Genomic DNA, 25,099 nt, shown 5'->3' on the forward strand with positions numbered 1-25,099 from the left:
AAGCTGAAAATGTGACCTTAAATGAAGCTATATGCTCCCTTCACAATCACATGTTGTATGCATGCATGCATACTCATAGAATCACAGAATGGTTAGGGTTGGAAGGCACCTTGAAAAGTCATCTAGTCCAACCCACCTGCAAGGAGCAGGGACATCCCCGACTAGATCAGGTTGCTCAGAGCCCCGTCCAACCTGGCCTTGAATGTTTCTAGGGATGGGGCCTCCACCACCTCTCTGGGAAACCTGTTCCAGTGTTCCACCACTCTCACTGTAAAAAAATTTTTCCTAATGTCCAATCTAAATCTACCTCCCTCTATTTTAAAACCATTACCCCTCCTCCTATCACAACAGGCCCTACTGAACAGCCTCTCCCCATCTTTCTTGTAGGCCCCCTTGAGGTACTGGAAGACTGCTATAAGGTCTCCCCGGAGCCTCCTCTTCTCCAGGCTGAACAGCCCCAACTCTCTCAGCCTGTCCTCATAGGAAAGGTGCTCCAGCCCTCTTATCATTTTCGTGGCCCTCCTCTGGACCTTCTCCAGCTGGTCCATGTCCTTCTTTTGTTGGGGGCTCCAGAACTGGATGCAGTACTCCAGGTGGGGTCTCACCAGGGCAGAGCAGAGGGGGAGACTCACCTCCCTCAACAGGCCACACTCCTCTTGATGCAGCCCAGGATGTGGTTGGCCTTCTGGGCCACAAGGCTGCATTGCCGGCTCACGCTGAGCTTCTCGTCCACCAGCACTCCCAAGTCCTTCTCCTCAGGGCTGCTCTTGATCCATTCTCTGCCCAGCCTGTATTTGTGCCTGGGATTGCCACAACCCAGGTGCAGGACCTTGCACTTGGCCTGGTTGAACATCATGAGCTTGGCACAGGCCCACACATGTGCAAGGTGGGTGATCTACTCTGTCATGGAATATATTTATTTATCAAATATTTTGGCCAGAAGAATAGGTTATCTCTTTTGATTCCAGAGCAGTCATCCTAATTGGTGCATTCTCAGAAAAGTGTACATTGCTATTACTATTCAATCACTAGAATGTCTGTAAAACAAAACAACAACAAAAAGTATACACTTAATATTCTTGTCAAAAACTGACAAGAGAGAGAGAATATCTGGATCCTGTTCACTTTTCATTTTCTTGGTAGCTGTGCAAATGCAAATAGGGAACGGAAAAAAGAGAGCGGTAAAGGTTTGGCAGATTACTGTGACATTTTTGTTGACAAGAATGACAACACATTCAAAAGAGACTGAAGACTTTGATGCCTGCTGGTCTTATACAAGCTCATTACTGTTCAGAGGCCTGGCAGTAGTTTGCACAGCATATGCCACAGAACAAGACTAAGCTGTGGTATTTTCTCAGGGAACAGGGCTGCAGCACTACCTATAATATTTTTCAAGAAGCCAAAGGTTCAAAGAATGCTTCCTGAAGCTGAAGCTTAGAGCATTGGATGGCATGTCTTTGTCCAATATTTTTGGTAAGAAGCTGCTATAGAAAGTCAGAACAATGATGAAGTAATATTCAACTATATATGGCGTGGTGGAGGACGAAAGTTACTCCAGCTGATGGTGGAAGAAAAAGGAAATGAGAGCAGACAACTAAAAAGATCTGGAGAACTCACTGCTCAGAACTTAGAAAGTTTAGCCTTTTAGCCTGCATGGTGCTGTAATTTCCACTACCTGAAGACTTCTGTTGAAGTCCCGACACATCAAAGTGCATGCTTTAGTTCAGACATAATTAAAACTTTACACAACGTAGTTGTGCTATTACTAACACACATCTGTGCTCATCACCAGTGAAATTGGTGAAAACAATGTCTTACAATACAAATGAGGATTCAGACAGTGAAAATAAAGAGCAAAGCCTATAATCAAAGCCAAAAAATATGCCAACAACTTTGTGGTTTGTTGTTTTTATTATGTGGGTTTCTTTTTTTGACTTCATGAATATTCAGTTTAAAAAAGCATTAAGAAAAATGCAATAAAGTCTAAGGACATTTTTCTTCTTCTTCTCATCACAACGATAATAGCCATGAGAAAGTAACCTTTGAAATTTAAGCCAAGAGTGAAACATTTTTTGTCAACTAACTTTTTAAAAGCAGAAAACCAACCTGCCAATGCACTTTAAATGGATTTTAAAATATTGGATATACACGCAAATCAGTTATATTCTTCAAGTTTGGGACAGCATGAAGTTGAGACGTATCTGGGAAAGACTTTCAACTGTATATGAAGCATTAAAACTTCAATAATTGCTGTATGTTACTTATGTCTTTTTTACTTTTTTTTCAACTCTTGGATCAAATAACATCTGAATGAACTAAAAATATAATATTCACCAAAAATAAGACTTCTGCTATTCTCTACTTACTCTGGAGGGAATTAAGTTATTTTCGGCCATGCACATGTAAAACATAGTATATTCTTTGTGTGGAAAAAAAAAAAAAGCTATTTTTTTTCCCTTTGGTCATGCAACTTTAAACCCTAAATAAAATCTAACAGATAGTTTTGTTATTCTAGACCTAATCTATTGATTAGTCCATGTTGTATACAAGCAGTGGAGATCTGCTCTTGAGGACAATAAGTTGAAGATAAAAAAGAATTAGTTCAATAATTAAAAATGAGAGTAAAGCTGTTAAAATGAAAGTTAGCAAGTTGGAAAAAGTATTATCTACTATTTCACTTTGAGACAGTGATCTTACTGTTAATTATGGTCTACCTGGCAATCGAGTCTATCTGATGTAGTCACCAGGCAGTGATCAATGTTGTCATAGCTAGATAACTCAAGCTTTGGTATATGTATAAAATCTTATTTATGTGCTACAGACTGATTAAAATAATGAACTGCACTGATGAAATACCTGATCCATATAGCTGTTCTAATGTTGTCATACTGCTCCTTGGAAATCACACCAGGGAAATGTAGCTTTGAAAAAGTTTGTCATAGCTCTCTCAAGCTTATCAAGCCACTGAGTTTTGGGCCATGTGATGGGGGCAAATAAGGATGGAGTCAGAGCGGGGAGGCATGCCTGCAATGTGGCTACACTATGAGGAATGACTTCTGGTCTTCAGGTACATGGAATAACACATCTCATAGCATGGTCACTTTCTGCATGGAGCCTTTTTGAAAAAAAAAAAAAATCAGCAGTTTATTAGTGTTCCATTGTATTATTTTGGTTAAAAATGTGGGGTTAAAATTAAAAAAGAAATAAATCTTGTTTGTGGAACTTCTCACTAATATATTGGCCTTTTTGGAGCTATCTGACAGCTAGCAGTGAGGCTGGTATAGATCTATACGTGAGGATTCATTCTGAACATGTAGTATTTCTGGTTGTGAGGAAAGTCTCTGAAACATGGATAATATAATGTCTGAGGCTGTGTGCATCTGAAGCGAGGTGAAGGAGCCAGGTGGAAAAGCTTGACAAGCCACTCTCCATCACTTACCAGCAGTCCTGGTTAACAGGGGAGGTCTCAGATGACTGTAAGGTTTCCAGTGTGACATTCATCTACAAGAAGGGCCAGAAGAAGGATCCAGGGAACTACAGGCCTGTCAGCCTGATGTTGGTACCAAGGAAGATTATGGAGCAGTTCATCTTGAGTGTGTTCATCTGGCATGTGCAGGACAACCAGGGGATCAGGCCCAGCCAGCACGGGTTCACGAAGGGCAGGTCCTGCTTGACCAACCTGATCTCCTTCTATGACCAGGTGATGTGCCTAGTGAATGACAGGAAGGCTGTGAATGTTATCTACCTGGACTTTAACAAAGCCTTTTATATCATCTCTCACAGCATTCTCCTAAAGAAGCTGGTGGCTCATGGCTTGGACAGGTGTACTCTTTGCTGGGTAAAAAACTGGGTGGATGGCTGAGCCCAAAGAGTTGTGGTGAAAGGAGTTAAATCCAGCTGGTGGCTGGTCACAAGCAGTGTTCCCCAGGGCTCAGTTTTGGGGCCAGTCTTATTTAACATTTTCATCAATGATCTGGATGAGGGAATTGAGTGATCATTCAGTAAGTTTGCAGATGACACCAAACTGGGTGGGAGAGTCGCTCTGCTCAAGGGTAGGAAGGCTCTGCAGAGGGATCTGGGTAGGCTGGATGGGCAGAGGTGAATTGTGGTTCAACAAGGCCAAGTGCCAGGTCCTGCACTTCAGTCACAACAACCCCAAGCAATGCTACAGGCTTGGGGAAGAGTGGCTGGAAAGCTGTCCGGTGGAAAGGGACCTGAGGGTGCTGGTTGACAGTTGGCTGAACATGAGGCAGCAGTGTGCCCAGGTGGCCAGGAAGGCCAACAGCATCCTGGCTTGTATCAGGAACAGCATGGCCAGCAGGAGTAGGGAAGCACCTGTACTTGGCACTGGTGAGGCTGCACCTCAAATACTGTGTTTAGTTTTGGATCCCTCTGTACAAGAAGGATGTTTTGTTGCTGGAGAGCATCCAGAGAAGTGCAATGAAGCTGGTGAGGGGTCTGGAGAACAAGTCTTATGAGGAGTGGCTGAGGGAAGTGGGATTGCTTAGTCTGGAGAAGATAAGGCTCAAAGGAGACCTCACTGCTCTCTACAACTACCTGAAAGGAGGTTGTAGGGAGGTGAGTGTTGGTCTCTTCTCCCAAATAACTAGTGACAGGATGAGAGGAAATGGCCTCAAGTTGCATTAGGGGAAGTTTAGGTTGGATATTAGGAAACACTTCTTTACTGAAAGAGTGCTCAAGCACTGGAACAGGCTGCTCAAGGAAGCAGTGGAGTCACCATCCCTGGAGGTGTAGATGTGGCACTTCAGGAAGTGGTTTAATGGACATGTTGGTGTTAGGTTGATGATTTGACTTGATGATCTTGGAGGTCTTTTCCAAACTTAAAGATTCTATATTCTATGAAAGTAAAAGTCTCTACATTGATTTACTCTATGTATATGAAAGGGGTGCAAAGTCTGAAATACCGATATCCAGCATCCCATTAATATGTCTTATGCTAAGGTCAAGTAGACTTATTTTTTATTTAATTTTTCTTCTAAAGAAAATTTTTATGTTATTCCTAATGAAGATAACAATTCCCCTGATAGGTGATTTACTACATACTTGTTCACGAGGTTGTGTAGCTAAAATCAGATTTGCTTAGTTTACTGTTGCATAGGATCATGTGTGAGGTCCACAGTGGGAAATCTGTGGTTTGTAAGCAGTAAAAGCAGTTACTTCACTGAGCTGAAGAAAGAGCCTGCTGTATTTGTGTTCAAGAGAAGAGCTGTAGGCATGTATTACAGTGATGCATTGAGTTTAATCTGGTTTCACACGGAAATGAGGCATATATAATTGCAGCATGTGTCTGTGCAACAACTTCTGAGTCTGTTTTGAGTCTGTACTTGTATGCACCAAATTTGACAAAGAAGCAGAGGCCTGATGGCCATTAAGTTCTTACATGTCTCATGGAACAGGAACCGAGTAAGAGTGGGAAATGCTATTCATGTCTCCACTAAGAGAAGGACTGTTTGGAGAACTAGCAAATTTACGTAACATATTTTAAATGCTGGAAAAGCTTTAGTGAGTGCTTACCCTTTCCCAATAACAGAATCCAATCACAAGACAAAATTCTAGTCAAAATGGCACTTCAGCAGTTCTGCTGCTCACAGCAATTTCTTATTCAAGTGGACAGTTGAATTTTCCTTTCACTGAAGTAAAGGTAAAAGCGGCCAGCCAGCTCCTTTTCACACAAAAGAGGTTATAGCGGATGGTTCTCCTCCTACAGAGCTGAGAGACTCCTGTACAGAGTTTTTTTCCAAGTTTAGTTTAAAGTGTCAGTAGAACATTAAACTAAATTGACAAAACTCCAACCGACTTTGTAAGCAAGATGAAAGCACTTTTGCTTCTGTAATTGTGATCTCTTCTTAGGGGATAATTACTCAAAGAAATCTGTCCTGAGGTGAAAAGTAGCCCTTGAAGAGCACATTTATTTCTGTCCCAGCTTTCTAAGCCTTTTAAATTTCACTGTGAAAGCTATGGCAGGTGAAGTTGGTCTGCATTTAGAAAACTGATGTCACAAACAGAAAAAATACGACGTTATCAATAACGTGGTTTGAGCTTTTGACAGAAGTGTATCTAAAACAGCTTTCAGTGAACCTGGTCCTACTGGTCTGTGGCTGAATTTCCCACAGTAGCAGAGTGTGCTTTTGCAGATTATACTCACCTATACTGTTTCTGACTGCAAAAGCTTTGTCTGGCTCTAGGCTGCCATTAACAGTGTGCTGTGGGACATGATCAGTTACACTAATGAGTCAGTTTAAGACAGGAAGGTCTGTCACTTAGGACCTTATCCAGGATTTTGACTTAGAACTTTTTGTACCAGAAACAACATTTTTAAGATATTTTGTTTAATTCATTCAGTACATTCACTGGGGAAATGAAAAAAACATGAGAATAATAAAAGCATATGTGATTTACACTAAGATATAAAAGTAGTGTAATGTAGCTCTTGGGAAATTAAATTCTTGGGAAAAGGAGGAAGGAAGAAGTAGGATTATACTGGCTGCATTTTTTTTCTACGTCTTTACTAGTGCATTCATGTTCTAAAAGCATTTAGCTGTAAGAAATATTAATGTCCAATACAAGACATACTTTTAGATTTTACTGTTCCCATATCATCTACCTCACAATCATTTTCAGCTTCTCTGAATCCAACCCCTTTATAATATGAAATCTATTAGGTGCTAAATCAAATAGTGTAGAAAGTGACTGAGAATGTACTTAGAAGGATAAAAAGCAATAATAAATGTCAAGTACATAAACTGAAGAACATTAATGAAAGGAAAGCTTTTGGAAGACAAAAGTCCTCCTAAGGACTTGAAAGTAAAACTTCACTAACAAAGTAACAATTTGTGTTGCTTAACATAAAAGAATATATAGCTTGGCTAGCTCAGTTGGTACAGCATGGGACTCTTAATCCCAGGGTCATGAGTTTGTGCCCCATGTTGGGTGCCAAAATAACTGTCGGAGTTTAGCCCTGCTTGGGACTGGCAAAACAGACTCAACTGGGGAAAAATTATTTATTTCTTATTATTAGTAAAACTAAAGCAGGATAATAATAAAGAGAACAAAGTCACTTCCCCGTCCCATCCCCATCCCTCTTCCCAGCATTAACCTTCCTCCCCGAGCAGCACAAGGGGGGACAGGGAATGAGGGTCATGGTCGGTTCATCATATGTCTCTTTTTGGCTGCTCCTTCCTCCTCAGGGGAAGAACTCCCTCACATTCCTCTTCTGCTCCAATGTAGGGTCCCTCCCAGGGGCTACAGTCCTTCATGAACTACTCCAGTGTGGGTTGTTTTTCCACGGGGTGCAGTCCCTCAGGAACAGCTGCCCCAGAGCAGGCCCTCCATGGACCACAGCCTCCTTCAGGCATCCGCCTGCTCCAGCGTGGGGTCCTCCATGGGCTGCAGGTGGATCTCTGCCCCTCCATGGACCTCCATGGGCTGCAAGGGGACAACCTGCTCCACCACGGTCATCACCACAGGCTGCAGGAGAATCTTGGCCAGGAGCAACATTACTTCTCCCCCTCCTTCTTCACTGACCTTGGCATCTGCAGCCGTTCCTCTCACCAGATATTCTTCACAATCGGCTCAGGCAGACGCCTCTCAGGTTCTCTTCACATCACATCTCCTCTCCACTTCTTGCAGCCAGGCCGGGCCGAGTCAGGCTCAGTTGGCCACCCGGCGGGAGGCCAGAGAGTGAGGGCCTCAAGGCCCATAAGGCTTGTGCCTCCCCATCTCTGCCCCCGCTTCAGCTTCTTCACTTCTTCTCTCTTTTTTAAATTTATTTTTCCCCTTCTTAAATACGTTATTGCAGAGGCATTATCAGGGAACATTCCACCACCAATTGGCTTGGCCCTGGCCAGTGGCATGTCCACCCTAGGCCCGGCCAAGTCCACCGGACAAAGGGGAAATTTCTAGCAGCTTCCTGTAGCCCCCTCACTGAACAAAACCAACACACTTACTCACCTGAGAGAGAAATAGAGTCCACCAGTCTCACAGTGCTGTGTAAGAGTCAAGGATGCATAAAAAAATCTTTTAGTTTTGGTTTTCTTAATAGGTGAGTAGCCCTCAATTTCAACAACAACAAAAACTAAAAACCCAAACCCCAGTTATTGCAATATTTTTATTTTTCTGTTTCGATGTAATCTGACCTGGAATTAAGTGATTTTCCACTCTCAGATTATTGGAAGGTCTCATAAAGCTTTATTGAAAGCTCTGATGATGTCCTATAGATTTACCAGCCTCTATCACACAGAGACTGTGCCAAACTGCAGAAGCTACACAAATACATCAGGTATTTGTTTATCTCATGTCCCACTCAAAGAGTCCCTGTAGGCAGCCTTTCCAGCTATATTTCAGATAATGCTTGCCCTTGGGCATTCTTGGGTAGGCTTGAGACTGTGCTTACCAGATCAAGCTGCACACGGCATACAAATTTGGCCTGAAGGCAAGCCTCACTAGACGTACAGACCCTAACTCTTAACACTGATGGAACAGATGTTGTGAAAGTGGTATGAGCAGGGAGCATGACATCTGTCTTCTTACAGTGGCACTGACTATGAAGTGATGGTCCAGAGCAGGATTTTCTGACAGGAGAGAAAATCCTGGGTCATTCTCAGTATCAGTGGAAAAGCTGAAAGGCGTGCTAAATTACTCATAGGAAATATAGGGAGATGGTAGTGTTTCATATCATTTAATTGCACTAAGAGATATGGTGTGGTAGGTGTGAGGAGGAAAGGAGCATTTCTGGGTGAAGGTTTCTAATTTTCATAGAGCAAATTTTAACCTACAATTCCCATCTGCTCATACCCTTTTTATGCCCCTGGTCCAAGGACAGAACCTTGTAGTGGAGATGGGGGCTAGCAAAGACAGCAGGAGCAACTGCAGGAGCTGTTGATTTCTATCCTGGCTTCTCATTAAATCTCTTTATATGGGATGAGAATTTATATCCAGGTCAGTGTGCCAGACTATGTCAGTGTCTTTAAATAGGTGTCCATTTTTCCACATTTGGGCAGAGACTCTCTGCTGGCACGTACAACTGTTAAATCTAGGAAAGTGTCAGACGTCTCTCCCAGCACTTTAAAAAAGAACTGTCTTCATCATCTTAGAAAGAAGTATTTTGGCAATGAGGGTGTTAGTCATGGGCTTGCAGGAATTTTCTCCTCTAAAGTTCAAGATTAAAAAAGAGAGAGGGAAAGGGAAAACAAGAGCAATGTAATTTTTTTCCCCAATGAAAATACCCAGCAGAGTTAGTTTAATGTATTTTGTCTGATTTCCAAGGTCATTGTGAAGGAAAAAGGGCAGGGTGATAATTCACATCTGTTTTGTTATGAATGTAATGGAAATTAAAACATAGGCTAGCTTAGCTGTTTTTAAAAAGTGCACAGAGCAGACACTGGCACTGGTGATTCATAAGCAATGTTCTCCTTCCCTAAACCAAAGCTCCAGTCTGATTTATGCAGTGCTGTGTTGCTGCCTAGTGGTGAAATGCAAAAGCTCTTGCTCTCCTGCATTTATTAAAGGCTACTTGTCCCTCTAGTTGGCAATGATACTGCCCATATCATAGTTTACATATTTAGACCACACACAAATTTGATTCCATAAAGCCACTCTCCAGCCTTGCCACAGGTGCATACTATTGAACAGCTGCAATATTCAATACGGACTCTCTAATTCTCATACAGGTTAAATTTGTCCGGTTATCTTTAGGAGGGTGGATGTCCTAGAAGCCTGTTCTTTCCCTCTCGTACACACACCTGCCCTACCGGAACAAGCCTGGATGCAATAGCAGCTTTGCATCATTCTGGCTGCAAGAACTGCACAAAATCTATTTCAGTGCTGATTTTGTCACAGGAAAGTAGTTGGGAGAGGGTTCCGTATTTCTAAAGAAACAGTAAAGTTGCTCAAACTTGTACTTTTCTATAAGATTTTTTTTCTACTAGCTTGTGCTGAGTACCTTTTCAGCTTTCCCGAGCCGCATCCCTTCTGAGCCTCCAGCCAGCCTTCAGCAGTTCAAGTTCTGCTGCATTGTTGTCTCTAATTCCCCGCAGTGTTCTGTTCCCTTCCATCCTATTTCCATATTCTTCCCAACACAGATACCATCAAGCACCCACACCTTGTGCCTCTCTTCCAGCTAATCCTCCTCTCCTTCCCTTCTGCTGTTGCTGCTGTTTGTCCAAGTACGTTAGCCAGGAGTACAGCTGAACGTATGGCCTTGAGAATGTCCTTTACCTCAGTGAAACCCAGTCATGCAGCCTTTATCTTGAAAACATCCCTGTCACTTTCCAGAGCTGAATCACTCCTCCCATAACCAGGTGTTTCAGAGAAAGAAAGCACCACTCATCTATCTTGTGTTCATGGAGAACTTGGTATAATTTTTTACAGATAACCTGATCAGGTCAGATCTAGTAATTTGATTCAACATCCAGCAAAGAAGGATCCTTATTGTGATCTATTGAATGTCAGAATTGGACACAAAGAAACATGAATTGGGTTACACTGCAGTGAGAGAGGTTAGGTTTACGTTATGCTGCTGTGATTGTAAATGCTGCGTAGTACCAGAGGAACCATGGATCAGACATTTGGAGTTTTTCAGTATGTTTGCTTTCAGAAGAAGATCTGGGTAGCCCTTTCACAAAGCTGTGCCCCACTTTAGGGTTCTGCTTCAGTATTCTGTTAGCTCCCGATGCACATATTTTTAAAGATAATAAATATTACTGAAATAGTGCAGGACCAAAGCTCACATCCATTGAAACTGATGAGGACTTTCCTACTGACTTCAGAATCAGTAACAGGTCTCTGAGGAAAACCTGACTTTTTTAAAAGGGCAATGTTTAAAGAAAGCACTGTAAATTTAAGGTTCAGGCAAACTTATTGATCAGTTCTGGTTCCTTCTTGATCTTAAAGATCAACAAAATGTTTTACTGTGCTGCTAGAACACATTTGAGGTAGTACTAGGGAGATGGATGCAGTAACGTGCTACTCATGTTTTAAGAAGTAACTTCCACTGAAAATTTTATTTCCCTGTGATAAATGATATATCTTAGCAGAACAGGAGTAAATGCACTTTTTGAAATCTAAATGCAAAACACTATTTAGCAGATATATTAACAACTAACAGCTGTGAGAAAATGCATATATTAAACTAAGCTGTGGAACAAGATTAAGTTGTTTCTGAAGCGGCCTTCTGCATATTCCTGTGCAGGAACACATCTGTTACGTAGGGACAGTTGTTTTCATGGATGTACGCAATTACCTAACAGAAGAATTCTCAGCAGGTGAACCGTGAATGTATCTCACGGTTTCTGTTTTGTAAAGGCCTGAGTGAGCTTCCTGTGCACTGCAGATGATGTCTTGTTTTGAGATCAGAACTGTGCATGCACAAAGGAGCCAAGCGGTCTTGCTGCATAGTATCTCCCTCTACCATGCATAGGAATAGAAAGGTGGTAGGTGATTTCAACAGAAACAAGTAGATATTAAATATCTCTGCACAGAGCTCAATTATCATGCAGGGTACAGGCTGTCAACAGCAGCCTGTGCTTCACAGCAATTCTTTAGATACCAAAGGAAGAAAATAAGTGCTTGCTAACTTAAAGTGAGATTGATCTAAGTAGAAATCTTCCACATCTCTAGACATACCCTGATGCTACAGTGCAACAAGCATTCTTGTGTGCTGACAAGCAGTTTTACTTTGTCTGGGATAAAGTTCCATGGTACATCTGCTATCTGATCTGGCTATTCGGCTGAGCAGTACATGAATACTACTCTTGTTACAAGTAACTAGTACTAGTTACACACAAAGATGACCTATGATGCATGGCTGCCAACTGTCCAGCAGCAAATATCACTTAAATGCAATCAGGTAATGGAGGAAAGGAAGTTCTGTTTCTCATCCAATCTATCCCTCAAGGGCTGGAGAAAGGCAGATTGATTCAGTCAGAGAGTTTAGGCACTCCTCCAGCTCAAAGTATGAAGTCAGTTAAGAAGATAAAAATTAGAGAGGAAGTAATTAAAAACGTAACTGCCAAGCTGAAAATGTTTGTGGATGCCTGTTGCTAAAGCCACTGATCAACTGTCCTGAAAACCTCCACGGAAAAGACTCCACAGCTTCTTTGAGCAAGCTGTGCCAGCACTGCTCAACCTTCTAGCAAACAAGTTCATCCTGAAGTCCAAACTGAACTTGCTACACTGCAGCTTGTGGGAAGAGCTTGCTTCATCAGCTTTGTAATAGGCTTGAGGTAGTTAAAGGTAGCTATCTGATCAGTCGAAGCCTGTGTTCAAGACAGAATTGGACAACTAGAATGTATTTTATGGTAACCAGGAATGAAAAGTGCATGGAAGAAGTTTCAGGCACAGTAGTTTGTATCTGTCTGAGGCAGTTGTTAAGTGAGTATAGGTGTCACGTGACTACTTCTAGAAAAGAAGCATGAAGGACCCCCGTGCCTCCACTTTCTGAAATATATCTGTATCTGTTAAAGCAGATGCTGTACTGTGTATTTAAAGAAATTGTTTGTGCAGTCAGGTATAGATTTGCTACATGCTCATGACAATGCTGAAGAACTCTGGTTGCTTGAATAGTGGTGCAAATGCAGCAGGAGCACTTTGCTTCAAAACTCTCCTTTCAAAAGACAGTGAAACTATTACTATGGCATTATAAATATGCTTAGGCTAATAGAATTAAACAATCATTGAGGTTGAAAGTGACCTCTGGAGATCATCTAGTCGAATCCCCCTGCTCAAAGCAGGGTCAACTGGAGCCAGCTACGCAGGGGCCAGGGCTGTAATGCTACTTGTTCCATCTCCTCAGGATCCTAAAAAGATTATACTATCAACATCATTTTATGATTACTACAGTAAAAGCTACCCCCAACGTTCACATCCCCCACTTCATCCTTGATAGTGAGTATGAGGCCCAGCATCCCCTCATTGGCTCCATTATCACCTCTATTAGGAGACTTACTAATGTACTCCAGAAGTCTCCTGGAGTGCTTGTGCCCTGCTATGTTGCCTTTGCATGCTTCTAAATTAATGGTAAATATTTTGCAGTGTTTAGAGGGCAAATGTGAGGGCAGAGGGGTGTATGTTTGGTTGAAGGTCTTTTTACAGATAAGTATTCCTGCAAATCTGGAAATATTTTTTTCACAAAGGGAATCTTTACGAATTTGGCTTTGCTTTCTGCAGTAAAGCACATGGAAATCAGAGTCCTGTTTCTCCTTCTGAACTTGCAACCTCCTGACATTTTTCTCTGTACTTGCTACACTCCTTCCATGTCTGGTTCACACTCTGCTTACAAGGCCTTTTGAGCCCTCTGATTACCCATGAAAGGTATCCCTTCAAAGATTATTCCTTTTACTTGTGCTAATCCTCAGGGTATGTACCAGGTCCATACGTTCTTTCTTTTTCTTTACATTCACGTACATGCCTATATATGTGCACACACAGTTGTTCATTGTTATAAAATTAGGTGGGTCACTGTGATTGTTTGACCTTAAACATAGCCTGGGCTATATAGATCTAGGTTACCCTAGATTGTGCAGTAGACAATGGATGAGTTTCAGTCTATTGACCTTCTGGTTAACAGCTCAGTTAGCTTTGCCACACCACTGAGTTGAATTGCTAAATATTTCCCATTTTTGCCTTTCATCTGTTTCTGAGGAAAGAATGACAATAACTATTTAACATCTATGCTATATTTGTTAGTCTATACTTCTGTGGCTCAAAGAAACAGATGTCATTTAAACACATACTTTTCTCATTAAAGAAGAACAGTTCATTGAGTAAAAGCACTCATTAAAAGACCTCAGTTTTCCATACAAAAAGCCATGTGATCAAAAATGCATATGAAGATCTAGACAAGCAGCTAACGAAACAATAAGAATAAAGTCCAGTATTAGATCAGAAAAACTGAAAAAAAGGCTTGTATGGAAGGCAATTTTTTTTTTTTTGTTGATTAGCTTGAAAGCATTATAATGAAAAAAAAGCTTCTCAAACAAGATAAGATGGGAAAAAAAGGTAGACTCTTTTGTGCATTGTAGGTGCATGCTTAATTAGCTGAAGTACGTGAACTGCAAACATTTTGTCCAGTAGAGGGCAGAAGGATAACGACGTAAAAGCGGGATCTGTCAGAAAGCGTTGGAAAATGGTCTGCCCAAAAGAACGTCGGGCCCGATTTCGCGTGTCAGTGAGCACCGCAGCTCCTACTGACTGCTGCCTTATTGTTGGGTGTGCAGCACCACTAGAAAGAGCTTCTGAGGTTTCCTTAGGCATCTGGAGGGAAATGCTCCAGTCTTTAATGCCAATATATTCTATGACGTTTTCCAAGAGTGTATCAACGGCAGCTAGAAATGTGTTCAAGCTGGGTAAGCAGATCAAATGCTGTTTTTCCTGAGAACAACAATGACGCTAGTTATATTTCATGCAGCACAGCTGGGACTGTGTTAAAATATTTCCCTTATTTTTCCCTTTGCAGGACTTGATTAACTTCTATTTTGTAGATGTGGAAATTCTTCTCTGCTTTATTTTATTACTATAAATATTTCTTGTTAACTGCAAAATAAATACACTTTGGCACCAGGGAAGAAGAAATTTTCTTCGTGCACCTCACAACTGCACCCAGTATAAAATAATGTTCTATTACAGTTATAGCATTTCTTTGAATGCAAAGTAGAGAAAACATAGGCTGTGCACTGTGCCATTGAGACAGAGATGGCTTGTTTACCCTGCAGGAAAGGGAGCTTATAACCTAGGCTTATGATTATTTGCAGTGGAAGACAGAGAAGCAAGGTCAGCTTGGTTCAAGTTTACAGACACAGAAGTGCTTGATGTTGGCTGCTCTGAGCCTGGTCTGGTTTTGAAAGCCTTCACAGAACATTGGTTTTTATCTCATTGTCTTAAAAGAACATTAACAGGGGCTGCCAGCAAGGTTCCTGCAGGTGTGAACAGCAGTGGCACGAGGTGTTCTTTCACAGCATGCATAACCAACTGCCATGGAGTGAATGGGCTTTTACAGGCACATGACAGGATTATGGACAGCAGCTCCATAAAGAAAAGAAAGGGAAAGTAATAACTTCATTCAAAAGCCAGCACCCACTCCACTCCCATCCCCAGTCCTCTGGAACCATCCAAGCTCTCCCTTGACTGAGTAAAAAACAAGTGCCGTTATTTTAGCTACAGAATGGTTGGCTTCTTACATTTAGCAAATAGCATCTGTTTGAGCATGTTATTCTGACTGTTTTATGTATTTGTTAAAGTTCATTAACTTGGAGTAGAATTTGGCTAAATGTGGCAGCTGATGTACCTGAATAATTGTGTTAAAAGGCATTTCTGGCTAAAAACATTATGGGTGAAATAAATGTGACAGCCATTAAAAGACTTGGGCCTTTGGAACTGTATGTTTTAAAATGGGGCTAAGATGGATAATTCTGTCTGTCAGGGATGAACAAAATGTCTGTATGCTAGTATACTTTATACCACCTTAGAAGTTAGGTTGTGTGGAAGTGCAGTGTACTAGCTAGAAACAGGGGCTGTGGGTATTCTGTGTTTTATATGAGCTCTGTGATACAACAGGAAATACAAATGCTCTACTCCAGCTGTCAGGAGATCTTAGGTTTATAAATACTATTTGTAAGAAAGGTCTAGATTCTAGTCATATTTCTAAGATAGCTTTTAGTATAAACCTTTAAGTTCCTGATAGGATTTAAAAAAAAAAAGGCAGGCAAATTCAGTCTTGGTAATGGCATGCTTACAACAAGGCTTATGTCACTTCACCTACACTTATTAAAAATGGATAAACAAATACATTGACCCAGTGATAAAGACACTATTAATCTGATGCAAAGCCTCCTAGATTCACAAGGAGTCTTTCCACTAACGTCATTGGTCTGACAAGTCCTGATCATCCAGTGGTTTTTGAACAGCCCCAAGACTGGGACTACTCCACTCCACAAGGGAAAGCATGAGGAGGAAGCAGCTGGTATGAGGTCATGAGCATGTGACCAGAAACTGTAGATCCAACAAGGCTCTGTGCCTATCCAGACTGACCAGGCATTTTTTCTGCATGTGTGTTCTTTCAGTGATTCAGGGAGCTTTGCGACTGCTCTCAATTATACAGTACAAATACAGCCCGACCTTTGGATATGTCCTTCATCTGCATCCATGTACTTGAACTCAGGTCCATTTCCTTTAAGAGTAAGAGACAAATTTGTGCATCTACATTATGAGAGAGTGACATGCCTCCAGTTGTTGTTAGGTTGGAAGAGATTGCCTTTTGGTGTCACTACTTACTCTCTGCACTCTTTCTGTAAAGACAAGTAATGCATTTGAAAGAAGGCTCCTAAAAGTTACAGATGGGTATAATAAGGTTTCAGTAAGGTTTCACTTCACAGCTTCACTAAGGGTAAATCGTGCCTGACTGATTTAGTGGCCTTCTGTGATGGGATTACAGCATCAGTGGACAAGGGACGACCAACTGACGCCACCTACTTAAGAGTTCTGCAAAGCATTTGACACTGTCCCGCATGACATCCTTCTCTCTAAACTGGAGCGACGTGGTTTTGATGGACAGACCACCGGGCGGATAAAGAATTGGCTGGATGGCCACACTCAGAGAGTTGGATGTCCAAGTGGAGACCAGTGATGAGTGGCGTTCCTCAGGGGTCGGTACTGGCACAAGCTCTGTTTAACATCTTTGTCGGCAACATGGACAGTGGGATAGAGTGCACCCTCAGCAAGTTCACCAATGACACCAAGCTGTGTGGTACAGTCGACATGCTGGAGGGAAGGGAAGCCATCCAGAGGGACCTTGAGAGACTGGAGAGGTGGGCCCATGCAGACCTCATGAAGTTGAACAAGGCCAAGTGCAAGGTCCTGCACCTGGGTCATGGCAATCCCAGGCACAAATACAGGCTGGGCGGGGAATGGATTGAGAGCAGCCTTGAGGAGAAGGACTTGGGAGTGCTGGTGGACAAGAAGCTCAGCATGAGCCAGCAATGTGCATTTGCAGCCCAGAAAGCCAACCGCATCCTGGGCTGTGTCAAAAGAAGCATGGCTAGCATGTCAAAGGAGGTGATTCTCCCCCTCTACTTCACTCTGGTGAGACCCCACCTGGAGTAATGTGTCCAGTTCTGGAGCCCCCATCATAAGGAGGACATGGAGTGAGAGAGTCCAGAGGAGGGCCATGAGGATGATAAGAGGGCTGGAGCATCTTTCCTATGAGGACAGGCTGAGAGAGTTGGGGCTGTTCAGCCTGGAGAAGAGGAGGCTCCGGGGAGACCTGATAGTGGTCTTCCAGTACCTCAAGGGGGCCTACAGGAAAGATGGGGAGAGACTCTTTAGCAGGGCCTGTTGTGACAGGACTAGGGGTAATGGTTTCAAAACAGAAGGAGATAGATTCAGATTAGATATAAGGAAAAAATTTTTTACACTGAGGGTGGTAGAACACTGGCACAGGTTGCCCAGAGGGGTGGTGGATGCCCCATCCCTGGAAGCATTCAAGGCCAGGTTGGACAGGGCTCTAAGCAACCTGATCTGGTTGAAGACGTCCCTGCTTTTTGCAGAGGGATTGGATTAGATGACCTTTAAAAGGTCCCTTCCAACCCTAACCATTCTATGATTCTAAGGTAAATGGTATGAATCTAGGCCTTTCTCTGCCTCTGCCTCTATTCCCATTTATAACATATTGTTGTGGTTTAATCTCAGCCAGCAACTAAGTACCATGGAGCTGCTTGCTCACCCTCCCCTCTCCCAGGTGGGATGGGGGGGAGAATCAGAAAGAAAGCAAAACTCCTGGATTGAGATAAAGACAGTTTACTAGGAAAGGAAAATATAATAGCAATAATACATATACATTAATGATCATTATAATAACAAAAATACAATATAATATACAAAATGAATGATGCACAATTTCACACCACCTGATGACTGATACAGCTCATCCCAAGAAGCAATGACAGACAGGTTGAGCTAGGAGCCAGCTCCATGTATCTCATCACTGCTTACCTTTAGGCAGACTGGGAGCTTGTCTTCAGCTTCTTTAAGTACGTGTTCAAAAAACAGATCTGGGGACTGACTCGTATCTGTTGTCCCTAATGTACTTATAAGAAGATGAGTTGGTTTTAGGTCCTGTCCCCTGTAAATGGCTGTAGTGTTAGACTACCATAGGTGGCATCGATTCTCCCCATGTTTTGTTGAAAATTAAGTGACCATTGAGCAAGCTAGCTGTGTTTAATGCTGTCTGTGAACATCGTCTTAAGGATGTTTCCTGATGCAGAGAGGTCATCACAAGGAAGGGCCTTGGCAATACTAGAAGTGGGAGCCATAGTGGATGTGTAGGCACAAAGAAGTACCTCACCACCATAGACCCTCTTCCAGACATGTTATTTGCACCTGCTGTCATAGAATAGGAAAAAGTGAAGTATGACACATAAATTCAATCTGTTCTTAGTGAGGTTTCAAGACTGTTTGCCTCATCTCTACTCTTCTACCACAAGACCTCTGTTTTCCATGCTACTTTTTTCTCTGATGGAATTAATCTGAGAACCATGGTAGACTAGTGTGTGAGGTAGATAAAGAAAGGAACTACAAAACAATGATTCCAAATACATCCTCTTTTTTACCCAGGATCATTCAGCAAAGAATGTAGAGAGAGGCTGGGATGCATTTGATAAAGACAGTTATTTTAAAATCTGACTTTCTGGGATCATGGAGAACTTATTTCACGTCTGCTGAGAAAGCCAGTAATTACTTAGTCATGAACTGGAGTTCACAAGCAATTATAGTTTTACATGATGTAGCTACATTAAGACATAACTTACCACATTGCTTGCTTCTGCATAACCTAAATATTCTCAAAAAGGGTGAAAATGTATACCAGTAAGAATCATTAAGACTTTTAGATAAAATGAGAACTTAAAAATGTAAGGTTAGAGGAAACTGCAAAGGAAGGAAAGGCTTTAGATTTGAATGGAGCTCCGTATAGATTCAATTTTGAATCACTCATTATGATTAAAAAAAATTTTTTTTCCTTGTTTTTACTTCTTAGAAGGAGTTTCTGTTTCTGGTACGCTGCCAGAGCATGCCTTCCTAAGGCTCTAGTTAAAATTGGGTGTGGATACTTAGCTGTTGTCATTACTCCTTCATTGCCAGGAAGGAGTTGTCCCTCTACGCGTGTTGGAAAAGATACTTAATTCTGTGTGTTTGCCAAAGGAAAAAAACCTCTCATTTCAAAACTGAATTTTGATTGCTAAATAGTATTTGTTATTGTCATAGTAAACTACTGTCCCCACTCAGGACAAACCTATACAGTGTCTCACTCGCTCCCCCCACCCTCCAGTGAGACAGAGAAGAGATTGGTAAAGAAAAGAAGGCAAAACTCATGGGTTCAGATAAAAAAAAAACAGTTTAAGAAAATAACAGAAGAAAACAAGCAAATAAATCCCAATAATAGAAAATACTGAAGCACATAATTTACAGCTCAATAGCTCACAGCAGATCCTGATAGACAGCTTTCTCCTGAGTACCAGGAACAGCCCTTCACCACCCTCCTCACTTACAGACTGAGCATGAGGTCACATTGTGTGGAACAGCCCTTTGGCCAATTTGGGTAAACTATCCCAGCTGTTGGCTAATTAGTAAACTATCCCAGCTGTGGCCCCCAGCCACAAGGGCCACCAGCTCCAGTTCCTCTCCCAGCTCAGGTGAAAATTAATTCTATCCTAGCCAGAACCAGGACAGTTATATAAACAATGCAACTAAGGAGTTAAATCTGAGAATAAGGGCATAGATAAAATCTAACATCTTAGAATGTTGTAGAGTTAGATAACTGCAAAGGCTAAAGCAAATCCACTCTAATTTTTAGCCTGTGTTTGTGAAACTGTGTCATGCTGTTTGTAGAGAACTCTTATTGTCTTCTTAGTTTGTGAGGATAAAGGATCTCAGTTTATCCGAGCAAACAAAAAGTTGCTCAGTCTTCACTGAATCCACTCTGCAAGCACATTCAGCACTTTTCTTTGTAGTTTATGGACAGCTGAAGTAAAATATATGCTGCAGGAACTACTTGTTACCACTCAATTTCACCAAACATTTACGTGCACCTTTTTTTATTATGTAGAATCATAGAATAGTTAGGGTTCAAAGGGACTTTTAAAGAAGCAGGGACATCTCCAATCAGATCAGGTTGCTCAGAGCCCCATCCAACCTGGCCTTGAGTGTTTCCAGGGATGGGGCATCTACCACCTCTCTGGGCAACCTGCTCCAGTGTTCTACCACTCTCAATATAACCAAACTTAGTTAATCAAAGGACAAAGAATGACACATGTACTTAACTAGATATGTTTAAGCACTAACTGAACTGGGGACTAAAATATTAGAAGTATATTACTGCTATTATAACACTGCATTAGAGTTTTTAAGGCCTTTCTTAAATCATTTAAATTAAATGGGCTGTGCACCTCAAGAACAAATAACAAGTTTTTTCTCACATACTTTACAGAACGAGGCTCAAAAGGACATCTTGACCTTACGGAGTTAATAGGAGTTCCTCTTCCTCCTTCTGTCTACTTTGTCACCGGCTATGGAGGATTTCCAGCTTACAGCTTTGGTCCAGATGCTAACATCGGTCGATTGACAAGTGCTATAATACCGTCGCCTTTCTATAGAGATTTCGCTATCGTAGTTACAGTGAAACCAACCAGTGATCATGGAGGAGTGCTATTTGCAATAACAGATGCCTTCCAGAAAACTATTTACCTGGGAATGAGACTTTCACCAGTTGATGACAGCACCCAGAGAATAATTATGTACTACACAGAGCCTGGTTCCTATATCTCCCGCGAGGCTGCTTCATTTAAAGTGCCAGTGATGACTAACAGGTGGAATAGGTTTACAGTGACTATTCAGGGAAATGATGTTGCTTTGTTCATCGACTGTGAAGAATATCAGAGAGTTCAGTTTCAAAGGTCAGCTCGAGCCTTGGTATTTGAATCTGGCTCTGGGATATTTATTGGTAACGCAGGAGCCACAGGATTGGAAAAGTTCACAGTAAGTACCATTTAATAAGTTCACACGCCTCAGTGTTTTATGGACATACTCTCTACCCAAGAAAGTCTGCTTACAACGGTTATATCCCAAATGAGGTTACAAATGATATAGTTTGTATTTTCCATACCTGCCTAGGGTTCAGGTAGTGCAGATACATAAACTCTGGCTTACAATGCAAATGTTCCTGGAACCTCAGATGTTTATTAATGGTCCAGACATTAAGCTCAATGCTCAGTCTGAATACTAGAAATTTCAAAGTAAATTTATGACATAACTTTATATGGCCTTTTTTACAAAGGGCAAATTTCAGAGTATCCATTTGTTTAACTTCTGAGAATAGTAGAAAGTAAGTATTTAAAAGTCTTATTAGCTAGGTATGTTTACTTCACATTCACATCAGGAAGAGAGTGATCCTATCAAAATGAAGTATAGTTGGAAGGTAAAGTTGTATTTCTACAATTTGTATATTACTTGAAGCTCATCAGGTGCTTTAGAAAAACAGAATTGACCAAAACCTCTACTACAAGGCTCCCAAGACTTCTTAGCTTGAGTGCAAGCATCCTTCCTGCTGCATCCTGACTGGTATTCTCAGCCACTGAGCCTCCAAATGGAAAGCTGTCAATATGCGTGCAATTGACTTATTGTTAAACTGAAAGGGAAATGACACACTTTTTCTCTTGTTTTCTTACTTCTCTTATACTTCAAAACTTGTACAGTATTTTGTGAGGTTAATATCTCTCCCCTTAAATTAGTAAAGCAACAGCACAAAACTGAGTAGATCCTTTGCTTTAGAGAAAAAAAAAAAGATGTCCTTTCCAAAGTTCAGGTATACTGGCACGTTGTGAGCTCCATCTGGTAAGCAACAAGGATAATGTATTTTTATTGTTTATCTGACTAGTCTAAGCACCTAGAATTACAGGAATAAATTGATTATCAGCACATAAGTCACAGAAAGGGATATGAAGGAAAACTGCCTGTTCACACTAGCTTTCTTAGACAGGTGGAATGACTGCAGTATTGAGGATGCCTGATTAGTAAGTAGGAATGGGAAATATTCAAGAAAATGAGATCACTTTGGTACCCCACCTGGAAAACATGTAAGTGATGATCAATTACTGAGATTATCACCAATAAATCTGCCAATATGGTGACAGGAATGCATTGTGTTTTACACTCTAAAGCATTTCCACTGAAATAGGCTGTTTTGTATGCTATATCAAGCATATAAATTTCAGCCAGTATTCTGATTGCTTCAGTACTATTAATTGTGATGTGTGCTTTAGATCTTGTGCCTTTATTTCTTCATACATCATATGTCACAATTGCTTTTGGGCAGAAAAACTAAATGATTGATTCCTTCTAAAGCTCTGTTTGTATGACAAGAATGGTTTACATTGATTGTCTGAAATAGAACAATTCACAGCAGATTGTGCACATGACTCTGAATGGATGTCAGTTGCTGGTTTGCTCTGGCTAATGGAAATTCATATGTCTAAGGCTCTGGTTGTCAAACACAAAAGGATATAACTACCATCAGATTTTATGGAAACAAATTCAAATTCTAGCCCTAGTGCTTGTAAAGAAAAGTAGAAACCAGACAACAAACAAATATACCTCAATCAGTGATGACTCCAAATTCTGCAAACCAGGTTTAACAGGGAAGGCAATAGCAGGCAGAGGACCCAGAATGGGACTACAATACCTCATACCTACCGTTCCTACCATGACAGGCTTGGCTATGACTTTCCTAGTTGGAGTAATCGGCTAGCAGCAACACTTGGGAAACATTAGAGCTCTCCATTTTGCTTCCTTCACCATCCAGGAGCACAGATTAGAGCAAGAGGAGAAAAATGTGCTCTCCAAATGTGATTCACTCATACTGTGAAAAAAAAAAAGCATCACTTCCAAGAGACTGCTTAAGTGTTGTACCTCCTTTCATGTATAATCTTTCAATAAAGTATTTGGTTAGTCTGACATTGTTCAATATCTGAGTCCATATTAAGTTTTAAGAGAAATAGAATGGTTCCGTTCACTGAGCTGTTATCTCAAATTGTCTGCAAACTCAAGAGGCACCAACTCCATGAGTTTCATGGTCTTTGAAGGTACAGAAATTAGAGGATAGTTAAAGATAGCATCTCAGAGTTTCTTCCTCTCCAAAATATTCTAGAAGCCACCAGAAATACTGCTTCAAAAGTACTTCTTTGCTTATAATTCCACAGTGCTTCTAGGACAGGGAGAGAGGACCACCACAGAGAGAAAGGAGTCAGACATTGCAATGTACACTAATGGTAGTTACTCCTCCTCTAGAGTTTGCATTTTTTTGTGGCATTAAATAACAGCAAAGCATACTACTTTTCCCATCTCAACAGTTGTTACAGTTTTCCTTACTAAGACTCAGGTTTTCTACACCCCTGAGCGAGCAGATCTGCTCTGTTTGTCTACACTAACAGAGCACAGCTAAGATACCATCACATGGTGTAAATGTTCTAGCTCCTTGAAGAGGAGTCACTGGACTGAGAAATATTCTGTGTCTAGAGATAAAGACTAAATCGGTCAGCTTCTTCAGGCTCTTCTCTACAGAAAATACAAAAGCAGAGAAACAAAATATACAGTTAACAGAACCGGAAGAGGCAGTGTATTAGGTAAGATGGCTCTTGATTTGAATATCCATCTTTTCGTCCTATGTGTGTATCATGCCTAACTCTGTGAGACCTCATAACAAGGAAACATCCCCCACATGTTTCTTAAAACATGTTAAGTCTTTGTAATCTAAGAAAAAAAAACTTAAATGTTTAAAATAAAATTGTTGCTGCTCCTTCAGCATGTCAGACTGAAAAATATAATTTCTAACTCTGAAAAAAAGAAACATTTGTTATCAGAAAATCCAGCTCTTTTCTTTCCACTTTGGAAAGTTTTCAGCTGGTTTCTCCATGACCCACTTCATCACTTACTGGTATTTCCTTCCTATCTTTTGTCTCCATTTCTAGGGGTTTTCACGTGCCATTTTGGGAGCTACAATGTGCTTCTTGACTAGAAAAAGTAGACAGAGCATTACAGACTCTAGGACATAATCTAGGACACAGTCCTTCAGTTGGGGCACTAACAATACAGTGTAGCAATTGTATTGTCATTGGGACATGATAGTCATATTCTGGCAGCTTCAATTTTTTCTACATTTTGCAAAAGGAAAATGTAACATATTTACATTTTTAAATTGGCTTTATTATTGTAAAATGTTATGTTTCAGATCATTTTCCAAGCAAATCAGAACAAAGTCTGGATTTGTTTGGTGATTTGTTTAATTTCCACCCCTTCACCCCCACTTCACACATAGTACTTAAAATATTACTTCCATGAACTGTTTTTGTTGTTTCATGTAGGGCTCAATTCAACATCTGACAATCAAATCTGACCCAAGGGCTACTGAAGATCATTGTGAAGATGATGATCCTTACGTGAGTATTCTTATAAACGTTTTTAATGTATCCTCAGTGCCTCAGAGATTTAAGTCATTTTCCATTAGACATTTTTGATAAGACTAAATGTAGTATTTCTTCGTGGGAACATAGTATCATACTTAAAACTATCTCTGTGTGGGAATCTCTTTTTTTGACTACACAGCCCCTAAAACTGTAATTTTTCAAAAAGCATCATTTTCTTTTGTCTGTAACACCTTTGAGAAAATGAACTATGACTTATTTTTCTGAAGGATCATTTTCATGAAATGCTATAATTACTGAAATAAGTTAACATCCTACTGACACTGAGACTTCACCAACTAAAGAAAAAATCCTTGAAGATCACACTTCTTCCTGACTTTTATGAACTTGCTATCATGATTGGGTTTTGCACAGGCTTCAGGGGACAGCAGTGGCAATGGCAGCATTCAAGAACATGAAGGTATTTCTGAGATGGAAGATGTCCTTGCACCTTCTCATCGTCCCATAAGGGTAAATTCATTTTATTTATTTGCTTTACATTTCTGGTTTAATATTACTTTTTTAGATAGCGAGATCTGGATTTTGTCACTAGTTTTTCATATGTGGTAACTTCCAAA

General features: G+C 41.0%; 1 protein-coding gene across 1 annotated transcript in view; it reads left to right on the forward strand.

Annotated features, from left to right (window-relative positions):
* COL15A1 (collagen type XV alpha 1 chain) overlaps positions 1-25,099 on the forward strand; it is a 153,225-nt gene that overhangs the window by 28,808 nt on the left and 99,318 nt on the right. Inside the window, exons 3-5 of the mRNA XM_086741476.1 lie at positions 20,495-21,042; positions 24,423-24,497; positions 24,897-24,992. Coding sequence (XP_086597602.1) covers positions 20,495-21,042; positions 24,423-24,497; positions 24,897-24,992 — 719 coding nt within the window. The remainder of the gene's footprint in view (positions 1-20,494; positions 21,043-24,422; positions 24,498-24,896; positions 24,993-25,099) is intronic.

This window comes from Chlamydotis macqueenii, chromosome 2 (assembly GCF_036417535.1).
Source record: "Chlamydotis macqueenii isolate bChlMac1 chromosome 2, bChlMac1.mat, whole genome shotgun sequence".
In the NCBI taxonomy this organism is placed as follows: domain Eukaryota; kingdom Metazoa; phylum Chordata; class Aves; order Otidiformes; family Otididae; genus Chlamydotis; species Chlamydotis macqueenii.